This window comes from Nyctereutes procyonoides, unplaced genomic scaffold (genome assembly GCF_905146905.1).
Source record: "Nyctereutes procyonoides isolate TBG_1078 unplaced genomic scaffold, NYPRO_anot_genome, whole genome shotgun sequence".
In the NCBI taxonomy this organism is placed as follows: Eukaryota; Metazoa; Chordata; class Mammalia; order Carnivora; family Canidae; genus Nyctereutes; species Nyctereutes procyonoides.
In genome coordinates, this window is record NW_026575041.1 from 18,750,703 (window position 1) to 18,770,835 (window position 20,133).

The 20,133-nt window shown below is 38.3% G+C and overlaps 1 protein-coding gene across 1 annotated transcript; it reads right to left on the reverse strand.

Moving 5' to 3' along the window:
* Positions 1 to 10,901: 10,901 nt before the first annotated feature.
* Positions 10,902 to 12,395, reverse strand: LOC129506758 (keratin, type II cytoskeletal 8-like). The gene is given in 2 exon segments (XM_055320734.1): positions 10,902 to 11,149; positions 11,152 to 12,395. Coding segments are annotated over 2 exon segments (1,443 nt in total). The 5' UTR covers positions 12,347 to 12,395.
* Positions 12,396 to 20,133: the final 7,738 nt, after the last annotated feature.

Consider the following 20,133-nt stretch of genomic DNA (forward strand, 5'->3'; position numbering starts at 1 on the left):
TGGTTCATGGCTAGGACCAGCCTGTTAGTGGGCTCAGTCTGCTACTGGGCTCCAGATAGATTAAAAGTCTAAGCCTGAGGGCAGCCTGGGTGGCTCAGTGGTTTAAGCACCTGCCTTTGGCCCAGGGCGTGATCCTGGAGTCCTGGGATCGAGTCCCACGTCGGACTCCCTGCATGGAGCCTGCTTCTCCCTCTGCCTGTGTCTCTGTCTCTGTCTCTCTCTCTCTCATGAATAAATAAATAAATAAAAATCTTAAAAAAAAAAAAAGTCTAAGCCCGGAGTTCTCTGCTCTTCCATTACCAAATCCTGCTGTCCTAGGTACCTAGGCTGGAAGCCAAGAAATGTACCTCTTTCCACTTCCCACTTTTCTTCAAAATGAATAAGAACATGTCATATAATAATAATAATAATAATAATAATAATAATAATAAAAAGGTACTTCAAGACTAAAGTCTTCTCAGGACACGTTAGGAATTAAGATTTGTTTTTTCATTATATGGATTATGTCTCCATTTAACAGTGTCTTCTTTAATCAGTATCACTGCATCTGACTCATAAAAAAGTGTCAGGCCACTCTTTCCTTTCTAAGATATTAGTTCAAATCTCTGTGCTGATAATGACAGGCAATTGTCTCCAACTGTGTGTGTTCTGTCTGTTGGTTTTAATTGAGTGTATACTGAACAAATATTCATTGTCCCTAAATTAATTCTGCTCTATCTTTTTGACATTTTCAGGAGGGAGAATGAAAACAAAAAAAAAAGGAGGAGCAGGAGGAGGAAAGACAGAGGGCAGGAAGAAAGAGAAAGAGGAAGGAAGGAAGGAAGGAAGGAAGGAAGGAAGGAAGGAAGGAAGGAAGGACAGACTTCACATATATCCACAAAATGCTGGATGTCATAGGAAAGACAGTAAAAACAAAATGGAAAGTATGGCACCACACTTTATATGGGTGACCACAGGTCACTTTATAGGGACATGGTTTCTTCTTTAGCTCTGCATCATCTGTGCCTACCCTTTTGAGGCCATGGGAGTCAGTCCTCAGAAACTCTAGGCCAGGGAACTCAGCAATAAGCCATGTCACTGTGAACCCTCTAAACCTATATCATAGTTCTAATTTGGGAGCTTCTTTCTTCTTCCCATGATGAACATCCACTTTTGCCTTCTAACTCTAGAATTTAGATTCACATCACTTCCATGGTTAAATCCTTATCCTTTCTTGATTACCACCCAATGTACCATTTCCTTATAGAACAAAGTTTTTATTATGAACCAAACATCATGAAAATTAACACTTTCATATTTTATTTTAATGCCTACAAAATCCATTCAATACACATGTAATTATAAGAAGGAAACTGAAGAGAGGGATAACTCATCTAGGGTCATGCAGTAGTAAGGAGAGAATAGAATTTGACATTTTTCACTCCAGAACCTACTCCTTTAAACTAATGTCTCCCTTATTACTGCCTTAAAGACACTCATAATCTATCTAGCAGTGTATGGAGACAAGAAAATAAGTAACACTGGTACATAACAACACATACACATAAACTGTGTTACATTAACTGAGGAAGAAACAATCCATTCTTCCTGGGGTTGGGGGGGACTTGTTTTTATGATAAGTGCAAGATTTTATTTTTATGATGAGTCTAGGGAAAAAAAGAGGAGGAAGAAACCTGAGGATGAGCTTTCAAGAAAAAAGAAATGCACAAATGGCCAGTAGTAGTTTATGGCTAGAATTAAGGTGTTTGGTAGGAATGAGACAACAGAAGCTAAGAGGTTACTGAAGAACTTAATAGAGAAGATTGTGAAATCACACTGATAAGTTAGAACATTGTCCTAGAATGATGTTTTCAGTAAAAATTACCTTTTCCCATAGTTTGGAGAATGAATCAGAACTGAGAGAAACCAGAAGCAGAAAGGCCATAATTACAGTCCAGACTGAGCTGATGGAGCTTGATCCAGGTCTGTATGGCTGGTGGAAGAGAGACAATCTGGAGGTAGGATCGAAAGTTCTATACCTAATGGTCAGTCAGGGGTTATGAGACTTAAGAGTAAAGGATGAGTTGAAAATTCTAGTTTAGGTAATAATTCCAGAAAGTTCATTATCCTCAAACTAAGTGATACATCTTGAAGCATTAAAAAGTATAATTAGACCAATAAGAGAAAGTAATAAACCATAAAGTACGTTTATACAATGTGTAAGATCATTTACAAGTAGTCTAAAATAGTGCTTTTCAAATTTTAATGTGCATACAAATCACAGGAATTTCATTAAAATAGGGATTCTGGTTGAGTGGGCCTGGTTGAGGCCCAAGAACCTGCATTTCTAACTAGCTTCCAGTGATGTTGATGCTGATGTTGGCCCACAGGCCACACTCTGAATAGCAATAGTATAAAATTCAAAAAGGAGATCTTTGAGATGCTTTTAGACAGATGGCTATTATTACAGATGACTAATGTAATAAATCAATAAAGAGAACTGGAAGATTTGAGGCATATGTGGGGGGGGGTGTAGGATGCATCTTATTTTTTGCAAGTACTATATGAAGGCGAGCCATGCCTTCAACAAAGTGTCCTGAGTGCTCCTTGCAGAGGCCACAGGAAACTCCAGATATCTTGGCACCTCTCCTGGGAGGTCTTTTCAATGTGTGAGATGGAAAGAATGAGGCTCATGTAACTGCCGAGTTACTTCCATCACAGCCAAGAACATTCACCTTCTATAGAATAAAGGTTTCCCTGGCTTCTTCCTTTGCCAAGACTCAAAGACTCAAACTGGAGATGGAGATGAAAACATTTTGCAGTCAGCTCCTAAAAGAGTGCTGAAAATACACACAAGGGGTCTTTGTCCAAAAGTAAATAATTATTGTTTGTCAAGTATTTACAATAGCGGATGGGACAATACATAAATCCTGTTCTCTCTTTACCAACAGCTGCCTGCCAGCTTTTAACTTGCAGGTGTGTTGTTTCTTGTTTCTGTTTTAATCTAGTTTCATAATGAAGGTATTCAACAAAATTACTTTTTAAGAAATGCATTCTAGCTTCCACTCAGTTAATTTACTGCTGTTTCTATAAAATTAAACTCCAAATATTAAAAGGAACTTTTAAAAGTCAGCTGAGACTCCAGTGGTTCTACGCTGATATCCAAGTAAGGGATTAACTATTGTCTACTTGAATACTTCCAGTGCTAGACACCTCACCACCATTCAGAGATCTCAGTACACCTGACAGCTCTATTGGAAAATTCTAACTCTCGTTTATTAGTCCTAGTTCTACTTTGTAGAGTCACAAGGAAAAATGTAACCCCTCTTTCAAACAATATTTCTTCAAATGTTGAAGACAACTATCATAGGCCAACAGATCCACAGCTGTCCAGTCAAAAATCCTCAGTTCTTCTGACTGTTCCTCATGTAAAATGAATTCAAATCTCTTCTCCATATGAATAACTGTACTCTAAAAGTATTTCAGTTTTACTCTTAAACTTTAGTGTTTCTCAAAGGGAAAACCCCAAATGAGACTCAGAATAGCATAAATTAAAATGTGTCTTTAACATTCTTTATGTTAGTTATTTCTTCCCACCTTAGTGCATCCTAAGATACAAACAACACAGAAACAGAAAGAGATAATGGAAATTGTGAAAGATGGATGTGAGATCTATGATCTGGTTCCAACTCTTACTAGCTATTTGAGCAAGTTGCTTAACCTCTCTAAGCTTAAAATTTAAATTTACAAAATGGCAAAAATTACACTTACAAATTAAAGATAGACATGAGATTTACAAATAAATGCATGCATAGTTTCTAACAATCAATGCCTGGCACATAGTAGACGTTCAATAAGCTATAATTATTATTATTAATTTTTATGTTTTGGTGAGGCATGTCAATGATTAATCATTTTATTTTATTTTATTTTATTTATTTTATTTTATTTATTTATTCATGAGAGACACAGAGAGAGGCAGAGACATGGGCAGAGGGAGAAGCAGACTCTCTGTGGGGAGCCTGATGTAGGACTCGATCCCAGGACCCTGAATCATGACCTGAGACAAAGGCAGACGTTCAACCACTGAGCCACCAAGATGTTCCTCAATGGTTAATCTATATTCCATTTACAATCACCTTAAGATTCTTAAATCCTTTTACATACCACATTTTACTAGAACAACTATTAAAAAAAAGAACAACTATTTTATTGTGAAACCAGTGACATAAATTTACATTTACCTATTTATCTTTATTTCTTCCAAACATTTATCTATTATTTCAGTTGCTTGAATTCTTTATAGATGGCAATTCTAAAATCAAATATTTTAACTAATATTTTTCTCAACTTTGAACTACATAAAATTATGATCATTAATTGAATGGCATGTCATTGTTTAAAATATTTTTTAAATAAATAAATAAAATATTTTTAAAGAATGCAAGAACTCATTTAAAAAACAACATGACATTGTTTAAAATGTAAAAAACAAACAAAAACTATACACACACGTATATACACACACACAAGGTTGAAGGAAGAGTCCTATACCTCTAGAAATATCTTTCAGATAAACAGTGACCCTTTGCATCTAGAGTCTAGGAAACTCTGACATAATGAAATCCAAACATGTATCATATATACACCCACCCACCAAAGAAGGAAATGATTCTACCATGGGTGATTTATTCTTGGTGAACCCACAAAGTCTAATCATAATCATCACTTCCTTTTCTAAATGCTTATAACATCTCTCTTTTCTATTTAAAGATCCTACTTGTTTAGAGCACCTTTAGGTTCACAACAAAATTAAGAGGAAAGTACAGAGTTTTCTCACATACCTCCTGCCCTAATAGCCTCCCTCATTATCGATATCCCCAACCAGGGTGGTACATTTGTTGCAACTATTGTTTGTAACAACTTATAGTTGACATCCTAATAACTCGAAGTCTTTAGTTTTCCTCAAGATTCACTCTTTCTACAACATCTCTTCCCAATAATCCCTTCTCAATTCTTGCCCATGATTGAAAAAAAAAAGTTTTGTCATTAACATGAAACTGGGGAATGATAAGAACAAAATTACTTCACATAACACTTTCACAGAATGGGTAATTAATATAGGGAAGTATTTTTCAAATATACATTGCAGAGAAAATTATTCTAGGAAGATGCTCCATTTAACAGTTTGGGAATGGCTAAAAACATGACAGTGTCTTGGAGATTTTAAATTTAAAAGGCCTACTAAAGACTCTAAGAACTCTTATAGAAAAAAATTCCCATTTGTTAAAATTGAAAGTTCCTCAATATATTTAGTCACAAAATTATTCTCCTTAGGTCACAAATGGAAACCTCCCTTAAAACTGTTTTTCAAGTCTCTTTTTCAAATCAAAGGTATTGAGGAATAAACATCCCTTATACAATAAACAATAGCTATTTAAAGTATAAAGTTTGATTAGTTCTGACAAATATATGCATTCATGTGTAAGCATCACTATAATAAAGACAGAATATTTATATCACCTAAAAAATTTGTCTTGTGTTCCTCTACTTTCAGTCTCTGAAAGAATGACAACTTCAGGCAACTACTGATTAGATTTCCCTTTTCTAGAATTCCATGTAAAGGAAACCAAGATTCAGTCATGATTTTATATGTACTGGTGGATAATTCCTACTTTGCTGCTGAGTAGTATTTAGTATTTCATCATACGAATATACCAGAATTCGTTTATCCATTCACCTCTAAATAGACATTTACATTGTTTGCATTTTAGATTATTATTAATAAAGCCTCTGCATAATTGTGTATAAGATTTTGTGTAGAGGGGCACCTGGGTAGCTTAGTCCATTGAGTATCTGACTTAGATTCAGATACTGATCTCAGAGTCCTGGAAACAAGCCCCACCTCAGGCTTCACACCCAGCAAGGAGTCTGCTTCTCCTTCTTCCTCTGTACCTACCTGCTGAACTGTGCACTCTCCCTTTCACATAAATAAATAAAACCTTATTAAAAATTTGTATAGACATATGCTTTCACTTTCTTGAGTAAATAACAGGGAGTAGAATTACTGAGTCATATACTAGGTATGTTTAACTTCAAAGAAATTGTCAACTTTTTTTCCAAACTGGGTTGAACCATTTCACACTCCTTTACATTTTACATACATGAGTGTTCTAGTTGCTTCATATTTTTACCAAAAATTGGCGTAGACAGTATTTTTCAGTTTTAGAGTTGTATGTTATTTAATTGCTAATTATTCAGAGTTTTATCATGTATTGTTGTTACTGATTTCTCATTTAATTCATTTTGGTGAGAAAGCAGACTAAGATTTCAAAAGTTTTAAATTAATTGAGACCTGTTTTACAGACCAGCATATAGTCCATCTCTATTTTACAGACTAGCATATAGTATATTGGTGACCATTTTTCACACAATCGCCCAGATTACATATTCCATTCTCACTAGGTAGAGTATTCTATAACTACCAAGTCATGTCGGATAATAGTTACAGTCAAGAGATCCCTGGGTGGCGCAGTGGTTTAGCGCCTGCCTTTGGCCCGGGGCGCGATCCTGGAAACCCGGGATCGAGTCCCACGTCGGGCTCCCGGTGCATGGAGCCTGCTTCTCCCTCTGCCTGTGTCTCTGCCTCTCTCTCTCTCTCTCTCTCTCTCTCTCTCTCTCTCTCTGTGACTATCAAAAATAAATTAAAAAAAATTAAAAAAAAATTGTTACAGTCAATATTCATCCTTAGTGTATCTCTACTTTCAATTTATCAGTTTCTGAGAGAGGATTTTGAAATCTTTAAATACAATGTTAGCTTGGGCAGCCCGGGTGGCTCAGCGGTTTAGTGCCACCTTCAGCCCAGGGCCTGATCCTGGGGAGGTGGGATCAAGTCCCACGACGGGCTCCCTACATGGAGTCTGCTTCTCCCTCTGCCTGTGTCTCTGCCTCTCTGCCTCTCTCTCTCTCTCTCTCTCTCTGACTTAAATAAATAAATACATAAATAAATAATAAATAAATAAATAAATAAAATTTATGTTAGCTTTAACTTATTTCTACTTTCAGCTCTGTCCATTTTTGCATCACATATTTTGAAGCTCTAATATTGGATGTATTGAAATTTGTTAGGTCTGCATGATGATTTAACCTCAATCATTATGAAAATTCCTACATTATCATGGGTAATATTCTCTATTTTGGAGAATACTTTGTCTAATACTAATATGGCTATTCCTACTTTCCTTTGATCACTTTTATATACTTTTAAGCCATGTATGAATTCATATTTAAGTTATTACATATAGATGAGCTTTTTATGCAGTCTGATAATCTCTGCTTTCAAATGTTATGTTTACACAACATATAGTTAATATAATTATCAATATGATTGATTTCAATCTATTATTTTCTATTTATCTCTTCTATTTTTTTTCTTTTTTTCCCTTTCTTTTCCTGTTCTGTCTTCTTTTGGATTAAATGAACACTTTTGTGATTCCATTTTATCTCTGCTGTTCATTTATTAGCTATATATGTCTTTTTTTAGTGGGCGTCCCAGAGTTTATATTTACATCCTTAGCTTATCAAATTTATGCCACTTCACATATAATGTTAAAAGGTTCACCTCCTCATCTTGCTGTTCTTTGTGTTATATGTTGTCATATATTTTATTTTTGTTCATGTTACAAACCGTATGATATACTGCTGTTTTTGGTAGTAAACAGTGAATTATCTTTTTAAGAAAAAGAAGAATCCCTAATATTTAATATTTCTGTTGCCTTTTTTTTCTATACATCTATGTTTACATCTGGTATTATTTTTCCATCTGTCTGAAGAACTTCCTTTAGTTTTTTGGCTTTTTTTTTTTATAGTGCAGTTCTGCCAACAGTGGATTCTCTAAGTCTTGGTGTCTGATTTTTTTTTTATTTTGTCCTCATTTTTGAAATATAGTTTCATCAGATATAGATTTCTAGGTTGAAATTGTTTTTCTTTAACAGCTTTAAAAATATCTTTCTATGGTTTTTTGTCTTCCTTTGTTTTGGAAGGGTAGTGTAAAGACATTCTTACCTTTTCTTTTCCTCTACATAAGTTGTCTTTGGGTTTCTGGTTATATCCTGCTGGGAGTCCATCAAAACTTTTGGATTTGTGTGTTTATAGCTTTCAACAAATATGGAAATATCTTCAACTGTTTTTCTCTAATCTTCTTTTCTACACTTTCCTCCCTGAATTTCAATTATATATTGGCAAAGTTAAATGCCTTGGTATTGTCTACCAGATTACTGAGTCTCTTTTAAATTTTTAAATTTTTTCTCTCTATGCTATCTTTCAGATTTGTTGTTGTTGTTGTTGTTGTTGTTACTGACTTCCAGGTTCAGCAATATTTTCTTCTGTAAAGTCTAATCTTTTATTAAGTCCATCCAGTAAAGTTTTCATTTCACAGCTCCACAAGACACCAATGCATGCTGTGCCTGACTTCTCCCTCCCGAAGCCATGTCTTCTAAATTGTCCCCAGGAAGAAAGCCAAACCAATCACCTCTCTTTTAGGAGTCACAGCTTGCAAAGCCACTTTCTTGTCCAATGGCTGAACATAATTATTTCATGGATTTCACCCAACGTTTCTAATTGTTTACAGTGGACTGTCAAGTCCCATATCAGTTTCTCCTTCATGGCCAGCAACAAAAATCTCATCCTGTGCAATTTTGGGAAATGCTAACCTAGAAAATTTATGTGAATACTTTAGGCCTGTTTTTATATTTCTGAGTCATTACTTTCCAATAATTTATTAAGAGAATGATAATTAATTCATAAGAATTTAAAAATGAGAAGTCTCTAACTAAAATTGGTATTTAATAGCCAGAAGACAAATTGCATGTATATCATTTTAGGAGGAAAAAGCTTAAATTAGGTCAGAATATTTTAAGTACAGTTGATACAGGATGCACAATGAGTAATATCATATTGTGTTTAATTTATTAGAAATTCTTACTTCTATATTAAAGAAATGGCTCTTTCCTAGTTCCCCAATTAAAATACTAAAACATGTATCAAAAGACCATCTAATACTAGAACTAGAAGGAAATTATGCACCACCCTTTCCAAACCTCATATTTTACAGCTTTGGAATGTAGAGTCAGAGAAGTTAAATCACTTTTTCACTCACCCAAAGCAACATAGCTTGTAGTTGGAATTGCTGATAATACCTGGTCCCTAGTCTCATATGCCACATGGGCTTTATTCCCTCCTCCCTCAAAATGTAGTCTTTTATAGACATCTTTTATACGCAATTATTGTTTTTACAAAAATCAAGCAATTAAATTACAGTGCAAAGGAAGTGAGAATGAGATATATATTTTATAAACCATTTGTTTCCCCTGTGTACTGTTTAGCACTATACACTATTACATTGAGTTAAAGTCTTAGAAAATAGTTATTATTTGAGCCCATGAGGAATTTACAAAGAATTACATTTTTTTTATCAAGAATCTTAAGTCCTTATAAAATATCTGATCTCTTCAAGAGGTCCCTTAAGGTTTTATTTTTACAATCTTCCTTAGCAAGCATTTAAGCAAATAATTCATCTGACTGAGTTGTCTACATAGTTGAATTAATCTTCAGCAAGCTTGTGTTAGATTAAATAATGACCTGAGTGATGTTCAAACAATTCAGAATTAGCTAGCATAAAATAAGCTTATAATTCCTTTCACTTATTACTAACACTCTATTACCTCATCTGCTTGAAAAAATGGACATTGAGTTCAAAAGGAGAAGATGCCATAGTAAATGTAAGCTAAAAAGTGACTCATAGCTTTTGATCTCCAAAAATACTTTCCACTGATTTTACCAACGCTCCATTTCAGTCATTCCTTCTGGTCCAGCATTAACCAAGAAACCATTGTTAAAATACATGTTTGTGAAAAAATGCAATAGCTCAAGTTTATTATCAGATGGAATAAGCAGAGTATCAAGCTCAGAGGAAATGAGTTTGCAAATATGCATTTATACATTTTAGTTGCAGATAATTATTGAGTACCTACTATATGCCACACATTGTACTAGGAAATACATAATGTACAAGCCAGAGTGATGATTAGTAATCTAACTTATTTTGTTTGTTTGTCTGTTTAGTTGTTGCCTGTTTCCTCCACTTACCACCATCAGCAAACACTGAATAGAAATTCAATCAACATTCTGTAAATCCTGCTCATCCTTGTATCCCACTAGATTTGTTCCTGCCATGTAACAGGCACCCCGTCAATATTTGTTGATTGATTAAATGAATGGCACTACCCTGCCCTCATGAGAGTCTGATGTTAGGGAGATGGTTGAGGAAGCTGATAACACAAGACACGGTTCAGTAAGGAAGTAGCTAGAATGTTTTACTTTGATATATCAGTATTTTATGGCTCTGAATTTTCTGGGTTTCATGTAAGTACTAAAGGAGAATAATTTATTTTCATATATTTATCAATTTATATTTTAGTGATTTTTCCAGATCTCTATTTCGTTCTATTCTCACAGTAATAAATACACCAGAACAAACATTATAATCTCAGAACTAAAGATTAGAAGGGGAAGGAGAAGGAATTAGAGTAATCTGGATTCGACCAGGCCCCAGACAATCTCTTCCCTTACTTTGGGTCCACCTCAAGGGCAGATTCACCGGTGTGTTCTTTCTTTCTTTTTTTTGGGGGGGGGGGGGCTGGCAGCAGCTTTATTTGGGAAAAGACACTTGAATTGGCTTTCGGTTGGGGGCATGGACAAGAAGGGGTACCCACGGCAGTAGACTCCCCCTAAGGGTAGGCTGGGGACCGGCGCTGAGCCTTAGGTGGGTCTCTTGCTCGCAAGGCTCCCCTGCACAGCTCCTTCCCCCTAAGGCTTCATGGGGCCACAAGAGCAAGGAGGCTGGGAGGGCCCGCGGTGGCTATTCACTTGAGCAGGACGTCAGATGACTCAGACACCAGCTTCCCATCACGAGTCTCGATTTTCTTCACAACCACAGCCTTGGAGGAGCTGCTGCGGCTGAAGGAATCGCCAGGGCCAAAGCCGGACTGGAAGGGGCTCTGGCCGTAGTTGGGGCCGGGGCTTGTGAGGCCCCCATAGGCCAAGTTCAGGCCACCGGAGTAGCCGCTGGTCGTCTTCGTACGGATGCTCGTGTTCTGCATCCCAGACTCCGGCGGCTCTCCTCGCCCTCCGGCAGCTTGTAGTCGGTGGCGATCTCGATGTCCAGGGCCAGCCTGACGTTCAGGAGCTCCCGGTACTCGCGCAGCTGCCGGGCCATGTCCTGCTTGTCCCGCTGCAGGGTGGCCTCCGGCTCCGGCTCGGCCACCTTGGCATTGGCGTCCCTGATGGCCGGCTCCCCGCGCTGCTCGGCGTCGGCGATGGCAGGCTCCGGGGCAGCCCTCTGGTTTTTCAGGGTCTCGATCTCAGCCTGGAGGCGGCTGATGCTCCAGTTCATCTCGGAAATCTCAGTCTTCGTGCGGCGGAGGTCATCCCCGTGCTTCCCGGCCAATGTCTGCAGCTCCTCGTACATGAACTGGTGCATGGTCTGGGCCTCCGCCCGGCTGCAGTTGGCGATGTCCTCGTACTGGGCCTTGACCTCGGCGATGACGCCGTCCAGATCCAGGGAGCGGCTGTGGCCCGTGGACAGCACCGCGGACGGGTCCGAGATCTGGGACGGCAGGTCATGGGTCTCCTCTTCATACAGCTGCCTTAAGGAGTTGATCTCGCCGGTCAGCCCTTCCAGGCGGGACTCCAGTTCTATCTTGTGCATGTAAGCTTCATCCACATCCTTCTTGATGAGGACAAATTCATTCTCCATGTCTCCACGCAATTTGATCTCACCCTCCTATTTATTCTTGAAGTCCTCCACGAGCCCCTGCAGGTTGCCAAGCTCCACTTCCAGCTTCAGCTTCTCCTGCCCCAGGGTGTCCAGCTGCCTCCGGAGGTTGTTGATGTAGCTCTCAAACATGTTGTCTATGTTGCTCCGAGCAATTTTCTGCTGCTGCAGGAGGCCCCACTTGGTCTCCTGGATTTTGTTCTGCTGCTCCAGGTGTCTGACCTTGTCGATGAAGGAGGCAAACTTGTTGAGGCTCTTGATCTGCTCCTTCTCCTGGGTGTGCACCGCCTGGATGTTGGGGTCCACCTCCAGCTTCAGGAGGCACAGCAGGCTCTGGTTCACTGAGACGGTCCCGGGCCCGCCGTAGCCCCCGACCACACTCATGCTGCTGTTCAGGCCACCCCGGAAGCTGCCGCTGCTGCTGCCCACCAGGGAGAAGGCGGAGGAGCTGATGCTCCTGTAGGAGCAGCTGCTGAAGGCCCGGGGTCTGGAGGTGGACACCTTGTAGGACTTCTGGGTCACCCTGATGGACATGGTGGAGGCTGGAGTGGAGGCGAGGAGGCCGAACCTGACAGAGGTTCCAGAAGGAGCACGAGGAGCCGCTTCTAGGTGGGCCAGTGTGTGTTCCTTCTAAAGAAAAAAGAAAATCCAAATTCAAAAGAATTAGTGAATAATATAGATTTTATGGACTATTTCTTGGGAAATAAAAAGTAAAAGTTACACCACACCAAAATATTATTACCATCACTAATACCTCTTTCTGCTCCTGAAATACTTCCTCATCTAAGATATTTATCTCCTGAAATCAGAGAGATGAGTATCTTTCTGCCCCTGTTCAATCTCTAAAATATATCCTCTCTATTGCATCAAGTCATTCATTTCTCATGCTCAATTTGCATGTCACACTAAACACGGCAGAGGTCACCAACAAACACCTATGTTCCTTGGTCACACCCTTCAAGGACATCCAAGTCATCTGGCCCACATGAGCACACTTTGAGTTCAGGGACAGGTTCAGTCTGTGTTTATACTTCTTCCTGTAAGGAACCTTTCAAAATAATAGTATGTTTACAGCTAAGGAAACTTAAGCTTGAGAGTATAGATAACTTGGCTAAAATGAGATAGGGAGCAAATAACAGTAGAAATTAAAAACCACATGTACCTGTCTCTAAATTTCTGTGCTACTTACTAGTTTCTATATGTTTCATAATAATGACTAATACTAATTGAACATCTGCCTTTGGGAAGCACTTGTGCTATACATTTCATACACATCATGTAATTTAGTCTTCATTTGAACCTGACTATAAGTAATGTCACTAGCCCCATTTTACAAGTGAGAAATCTATGGGTGAACAAAGATAAGGCACTTGCCCAAGGTCACAGAGCAAGAAAGTAGTAGAGAGAAGATACAATCAGATCTATTTGACTCATTTCTTTTGTTACATTCCACCATACCACACTGTTGAAAGAGAACATAGTGATGCCTCAGTTCAACATTCTACATCAATATAGTAAGTCCCTTTTGCATGCATTAATGAAAGATAATTTTGTACGTAAATCTTTACAGTGAAAAGATGTTCACTACTCCATAAGGACCATTGCTAAGGTAGATATAATTTGCAATAAGAAATGTATTTGTTTTGAAACAAAGGTTGCCCTTATTTAACTATGGATTCTATTGTTCTGTCTAAAGACAGATAAATAATTTTCTCTAGCTCTCTTCCACAGCATAGCTCTTCCAGTTCTCCATTCATTTTCAACCATTTAGAGTATACTTACCATATGCTATACGGTGTGCTCGACACTGAATATAATGATGAGAACACAGTCTCTTATAGCTTACTGATTTAAGCAGACACTATACACAAATTGATGTATAATTGCAAAATGTGATAAGTATCATGGTGAAAATGCAGGGACTTATAAAAGTGTATTCTAAGGGGCCTTAGTGCAGTTGGGTTGAAATGGGTGTTCTGGAAGAACTCCCAGAAAAGGGGATATTTAAAGAGTAAGTAGGAATTAACAAAGCAACGATAGTTAAGGAGCAAAGCAAGGCAATAAGATTTAGTATATAGAACAGTGTACACATCATTGTGGCTGGAGAAAGCATAGGGACTCCAATAATGACAAGAAGGGCAGTGAAGCTGAACCAAGGGAGTAACTGAGAGGGTCAGTGAAGTTAAGGTAGGAAGAGAATACAGGATCCAGTTAACACATGAAAGTCCATACACACACCAGTCGTAATTTTGATCTTCAGTAACAAGTACTGACACACAGATCTTGGTTTCTAATACTATTCCTCAATACAGGGAACCACGGCTCCTTGGAAAAAGGATTGGGGTAGGAAATAATATACTAGGTGAACCAGTAGCAAAATGTGGCGTGAGAAAGAAAGGAAGTGCTCAAAACAAACAACAAACAAACATATGGAAAATGATGGATGTAGGTCAAAGGGACACAGGAGGCAAGTGAAAGAACTTCTAATGGCCCAACCTGAAACAATTTAAGCAAAACAATAAACAAAGTAGCACTGGATTATAACTCAAAGTAAAAATAAATATCCATGAGTCCATGTAATTTAATAAATACATAAGTGGGAAAAATAGACACATCTCCCTATATAGAAGAATTCCAAATAATCTATGTAGATACCTGCCTTCGTAGAAGTAGATCATAACTCCTATTCCTTAAGAGTGAGCTGAGCATAGTTACTTCCTTCCAAAGAGTTCAGTATGGAAAGGCGGGGAAGAAGAAATTTACAGAGTAGAAACCCAAAAAGCACTAGCTCAGCATGGTGGTCAGGATCAACACTGACAGATGTAGAGCATACTGATAGCATATATCCTTGATATGATGTGTTGAGAATGGCACTTAATGTCTGTGGTCTTCCTTGCAAAGCCCATATCCCCATTCTAATCATGGAAAAAAAAAACATCAGAGAAACCCCAATAGTGGGATAGTGTACAAAATATCTGACCAGTAGCCTCCACAAATGTCAGGGTTATTAAAAACAAGGAAAGTCAAAGAAACTGTCACAGCCAAGAGGAACCTAAGGAAACAGAATAATTAAATACAATGTGGTATCCTGCATAGAACCCTCAAATGGAAAAAAAAGACACAGGATGCAAACTAAGAAAATTGAAAAGAGTATGAATTTTAATTAATAATGAGGTATCATAATCAGTAGAGAATTGTGACAAATGTAGCATAGTAATGTAAGATGTTAACAATAGAGGGAATTTGATGTGAGTATATGAAAACTCAGTATCATCTTTTCAATTTCTCTGAAATTTTAAACCTATTAAAAATGAAATATTTTTTAAAAACAGAAAGAAAGTAAGAAAAGAAAAGAAGAGAAAAGGAAAAAAAAGGAAAGCAAAGCAAGCAAGGGGAAAAAAAGACCTTTAATCTGAAGTCACAGCCTGGTCTATGGTACAATCAGGACTCTGGCTTAAGAGTATTTGCATAAGATCACTCTGTAGTAGAAGAAAGATGTCCATTTATCTATCTTACCAGCCACCTGAGCAACTTCAATGTCTCTCTAAATGATCCTTTTGAAAGTACCCTAGTCTCACAATTGATGAACCTGCTAAACTTCAGAGATCTCCTCCTGTACTTCATGCCCCTATGAAACAGGAAATGATCTGCTGTAAATACCTCAAACATCCTATTATTCTACTTCTTCTACTTTCTGAACCCAATCTCCACATCATAATGAATTCCTATTTCTTGTCACTTCCCTGTATCCCATTCTATCAACTCTCTTCCCACACTGTGCCTCTCCAGAACTTGCCTGGGCCCCCAGAACACCCATTTACTGCAAATATTTCCCATCACCTCAAATTCTTTTATGCTTTTAGCATTCAGCAACTGCTCCTTCCCCAGACCCCAGCCAGTTGATCTTCCAGTCTTGCTCCCAGAATGCTCAGAGCTATTAACAATACCAAAGTACTCAGTGGATTGACTCCAGAATAATAATATCCCACCTCTGTTGTACTCCTAATGGGTTCCTCTGAATGCTCTTGTACCAAGTGCTCTCAACTGGCTTCCTAAGGCCTTGTCCACTTGTTTTGAGCCCCCAGCTTACACATTTCTTCCTTCATTTTCTCACACAGATTTGCCTCCTGCCTGAGGAGATTGTGGTCATCAGACTCTAATCTCCTCAGCTTCCCTCTCCGTACTTTAGGAGGTACACCTTCCCTAACTCACATCCTTACCACTTTGTCATCCTTACTCTGACAACGTGCTTCCCTCTTTCCACCTTCTCATTTTTCCCAAAAGACCACCTACCAGAGATCTGTACTGTACCACCTCTAACTATGGTACAGAATCCCTTTCATTTCCTGAGAGGCCTTATCTCCTTAATTACCCCTTCTCTCTCTCCCTCTCATGACTTCATGTCTACTTCTCCCTGGATATCAAACATTCCCCCGTCCTACAAACAAGCTTTGCTTAAGCTGTAATATTTGATTGCCAAAGAACAATACTGCATTCATTTATCACTTGTAACTTTTCCTGATGGGCAAGTTTTTTTTTTTTTTCAAAATGTGAGCTGAGGCAAAGAAAAAAATATGATAAAGCACATCATTGGCAGTGAAAATACGGCACTACTAGTCAAGATGCTCCCTAGATGTCAAGATGGTTTTCATTTTCTATGGTTCTCTAAGTCCTCTGTCATTTTCTTTCTTTCTAGAGCCTCTGGGTAAAGATTCTAACAGAGTTAACTTCATCTTTTCTTCTATTGTACCAGACTGTTGGCTTGCCTAAAATTTTCTTGAGGGAAGATTTCATGTTTTATGTATCTCAAACAATGTTTTTGAATAATAGGTATTAATTAATTGTTAATACTCTATTCCTGAAAGAATTTGAGGCATCTCTTTTCCTTGTTAAGAAGTATAAAGAACATAGCCTTAGGACCTAGATGATATGGAAAATGATACCAGCAATTTATTTGATATAGGTTCTAAGTGCTACCAAGGTAGGTCCTTGAGAGCAAGGTCCCATTTTGATGTATGTTTTGTATAGTGCCTATATCAATGGGAATTCATGATGAATAAATTGAGTGTGAAAGCAATATGACTAATGGATACAGTGAGGAACCAGACTCCTATCATCTATTATCAGCTCTAGAATTACATAGATAGCCTTTAGCCTTTAATATGGGCCTTTGAAAATTAAATTCCTCAGCCTTAGAATCAGAAATAATACCTGTATAACTATCTGGGTTCAAAAAGGTTTTGCTTAGGGTAATGGCTACAAAAGGAAAAGGACTGCTCTTTACTGAGCAGAACAATTCAATATCCCAGAACGCTAGAGAGGTCTGTATTTATGACAAAAACATGTCCTATCCATTCTTCAAGGTTCTTCAATTCAAATAGTTGTATTTGTACTCCTCCTTAATTAGAGTTTCTGGGATTTCATAGTTGCTTAATTAAATTAAAGGAATAGACATTCTGTGACGCCTTTAGGAAAATGATTCCAATTATAGGGCCAATCTGTCAGTAAAAGTCAAGAGGCCAAACATGTTAATAGCAAAGTTTCAGGGAACAAAGGATGAATATAATAAGAAGGAGGCATACTTAGTAATTAGTCTTGCTATCAGCTAAGTTTCATAGAAATTGCTTATAATCTTTGACTTAAGAAATTTGGATGCAAGGCAGGATATGTAATTCAGCACTCTCAGCTCAGATGGCTTGGGTAGGCATTTGGCCTCTGTTAGAGACAGCACCATATTGAAGACTTAGCTTTGCCTTTGCTGTGACAAATCAGACATCAAGCACCAGTAGCAGTCAGGTCAGCTGTGGTGAGGGTGAGCCCATACTGTTGACCTCATGCATATTCTCCATCTGTGCCACCCTGACTACTCTGTCACTGACCCACTATGAATTGCAGGTGGTTGAGGACAGAAACTGGCTGGCATTATCAAGAAAAGTCATCCTATCCACCTGTTTTTTCAATGCTTCCTATGTGATATATATTTTCTATCCTGGTAATTGATTGCTACATAATAAATTATCCTAAAACTTAGCAATTTGAAACGATACACTTGTTATTTCTACTTCTGTAAGTTAGGTATCTGGACATTGCTTATATGGATCCTCTGTGTCACATAGGGGTCCTCTGCAACAAAGTGTCTACCAGGGCAAGAATCTTATCTGAGGCCACAAATAGGGAAGGATCTGCTTTCAAGTTTCAGTGGTTGTTGATAGGACTCAATACCTTGCAGTTGTCACACTGAAGGTCTTGATTCCTTGTTGGCTGGCTGTTCGTTAGAGACTGCATTCAGTTCCTGGTGCATGGGCCTTCCCACTATGGTGGTTAGTTTCACTGAAACTGCAAGAGAGAAACTTCTAGCAATTTGGAATTCTTTTTCTTACGTGACATAATCTGGAAGTGACACTGCATCATCTCTGACACAATATATTGGCTAGCTGCAGTAGCCAGGCCAACCCACAGTAAAGAGAAGAGGACTACACAGGACACGGATAACAGGAAACATATATCACTAGAACCACCTTAGAATCTGCCTGCCACAATCTCCAATGGGTATTTTCATAAAACACAAAGATTCACATATTCTGTGTCCATTCCTATAGGTCCACCCACTCACCTTTTCCCTAGACCTGCTTGACTCTGATCTTCCTATATTGCTCTTCTCACAGTGCTGACCAACAAGCTCAATCATTTTATATTTCCCAGGAATAGGTATAGTATTATCCTTACCTTCTGTCAACAGAAAGTTGATGGCCAGGTAACTTCAAAGCTCTGCCCACTAAGAGAATTTCCCTTCGTCATTGTCTTTCACCTCTGAGTTGGGGTCAAAGCACTCTATTTTTAGCGTATACTAAACATATTAAGCTAACTTATTTATTAATCAGGTCCAAGTTTTGTTTTGGACTTGTTTAATTTTAAAATTACACTTTCTGCTTTATTCCTGATTGCAAATAATATGTCAATAGTAAAAATAAGGAAAATAGGGCTAAGACAATGGAAATTATTACTTGTGAGACTATAGTTTAGAGGTAATCATGCCTGTGTATATACATATGCAAATGTATAAATATTCATTACACATATTTGCAAATATGTAGATAAAGATACACATATTACATATACATATGTTATTGGATCTGGTATTCGATTTGCTTGCTACTGCTGCTGTTTCATGGACACAGGCAGAAGACCTAACTCCTGGAACAAAGACAAAGAACTTTATTGCACAGGGCAAGGAATAATGAATGTGTAAACCCAGAGTTTTTGCTTTTCCTTCAGGCCATGGAGAGCCTACCAGGCTATAGGTGTAAACTGAGGGAGAAATGTCAATGCAACAGATGTAGGTAATTTGGGATTCTGTGTTCCTATTCACATAAATTACCACACCTTCCAGACCTGCTTAGGCCTATGCACTAATTATCATTTCTTCCATATAATGGATTGCCACTTTACTTACCCAAACTCATGACTTGTTCTGACAATACTTTTAACAGACAACTCCAGTTATATGGCCACTTAACATCTGGGGATTAAGCACTTAGTCTCTATTAAGACCTAATAGCATAGCAGGAGTCACATTTTGATCAGTGACCAGTTTTTGTCATAGATAACATGACCTTGCTCAAAAAATCAGCAGTACATGCTATGACGTTCCACTCCAGCCTTGCCAGAGATTCCACTCAGCTTTATTACCTAAGGCTGACACCTTTAGCACCATTGGATATACCCGGTCTTATGGTCCAAAAGGCAGAACTGCTCTTACCTTGATAGAAAGCCATCTGTTGCTCTGGGTCTGACTCAAAACTGACAGCCTTCTGAGTCACTTCATAAATGGGTTAGATCAGTATTTTCAAGTATAGCAAATGCAGTTTCTAAAATCCAAAAATGCTATAAGCTTGAGACTTCTGGGGAAGATGGTGGCATAGAAGGACCCTAAGCTCACATTGCCCCATGGATACACTTAGGTAACAGCCACATCAATGTAAAAAAAAAAAAAAAAAAAAGGCAGAAAATGACCCAAAGACTGGCAGAACAAACTCTCCAAAACTATACATAGAGAAGAGGCCACATGGAGGCTAAATGGACCACCAGGATTGTCCCTGTGAGTAAGAAATGATGCAGGAATGGAGAGGAAAGAAACACACTCTCACACCAGGGAACCTTCATGAGGACAATGAATCCCCATAACATTTGGTTTTGAAAACCAGCAGGGCTGAATTTCCTGAGTTCTTACAATCCGAAGGGCTTACAACCTGGAACTTTAAAAATCAGCAGACTCTTGGGAAAGTGGGAAGTGCTATAGGAAACTGAGTCACTGCCCTTAA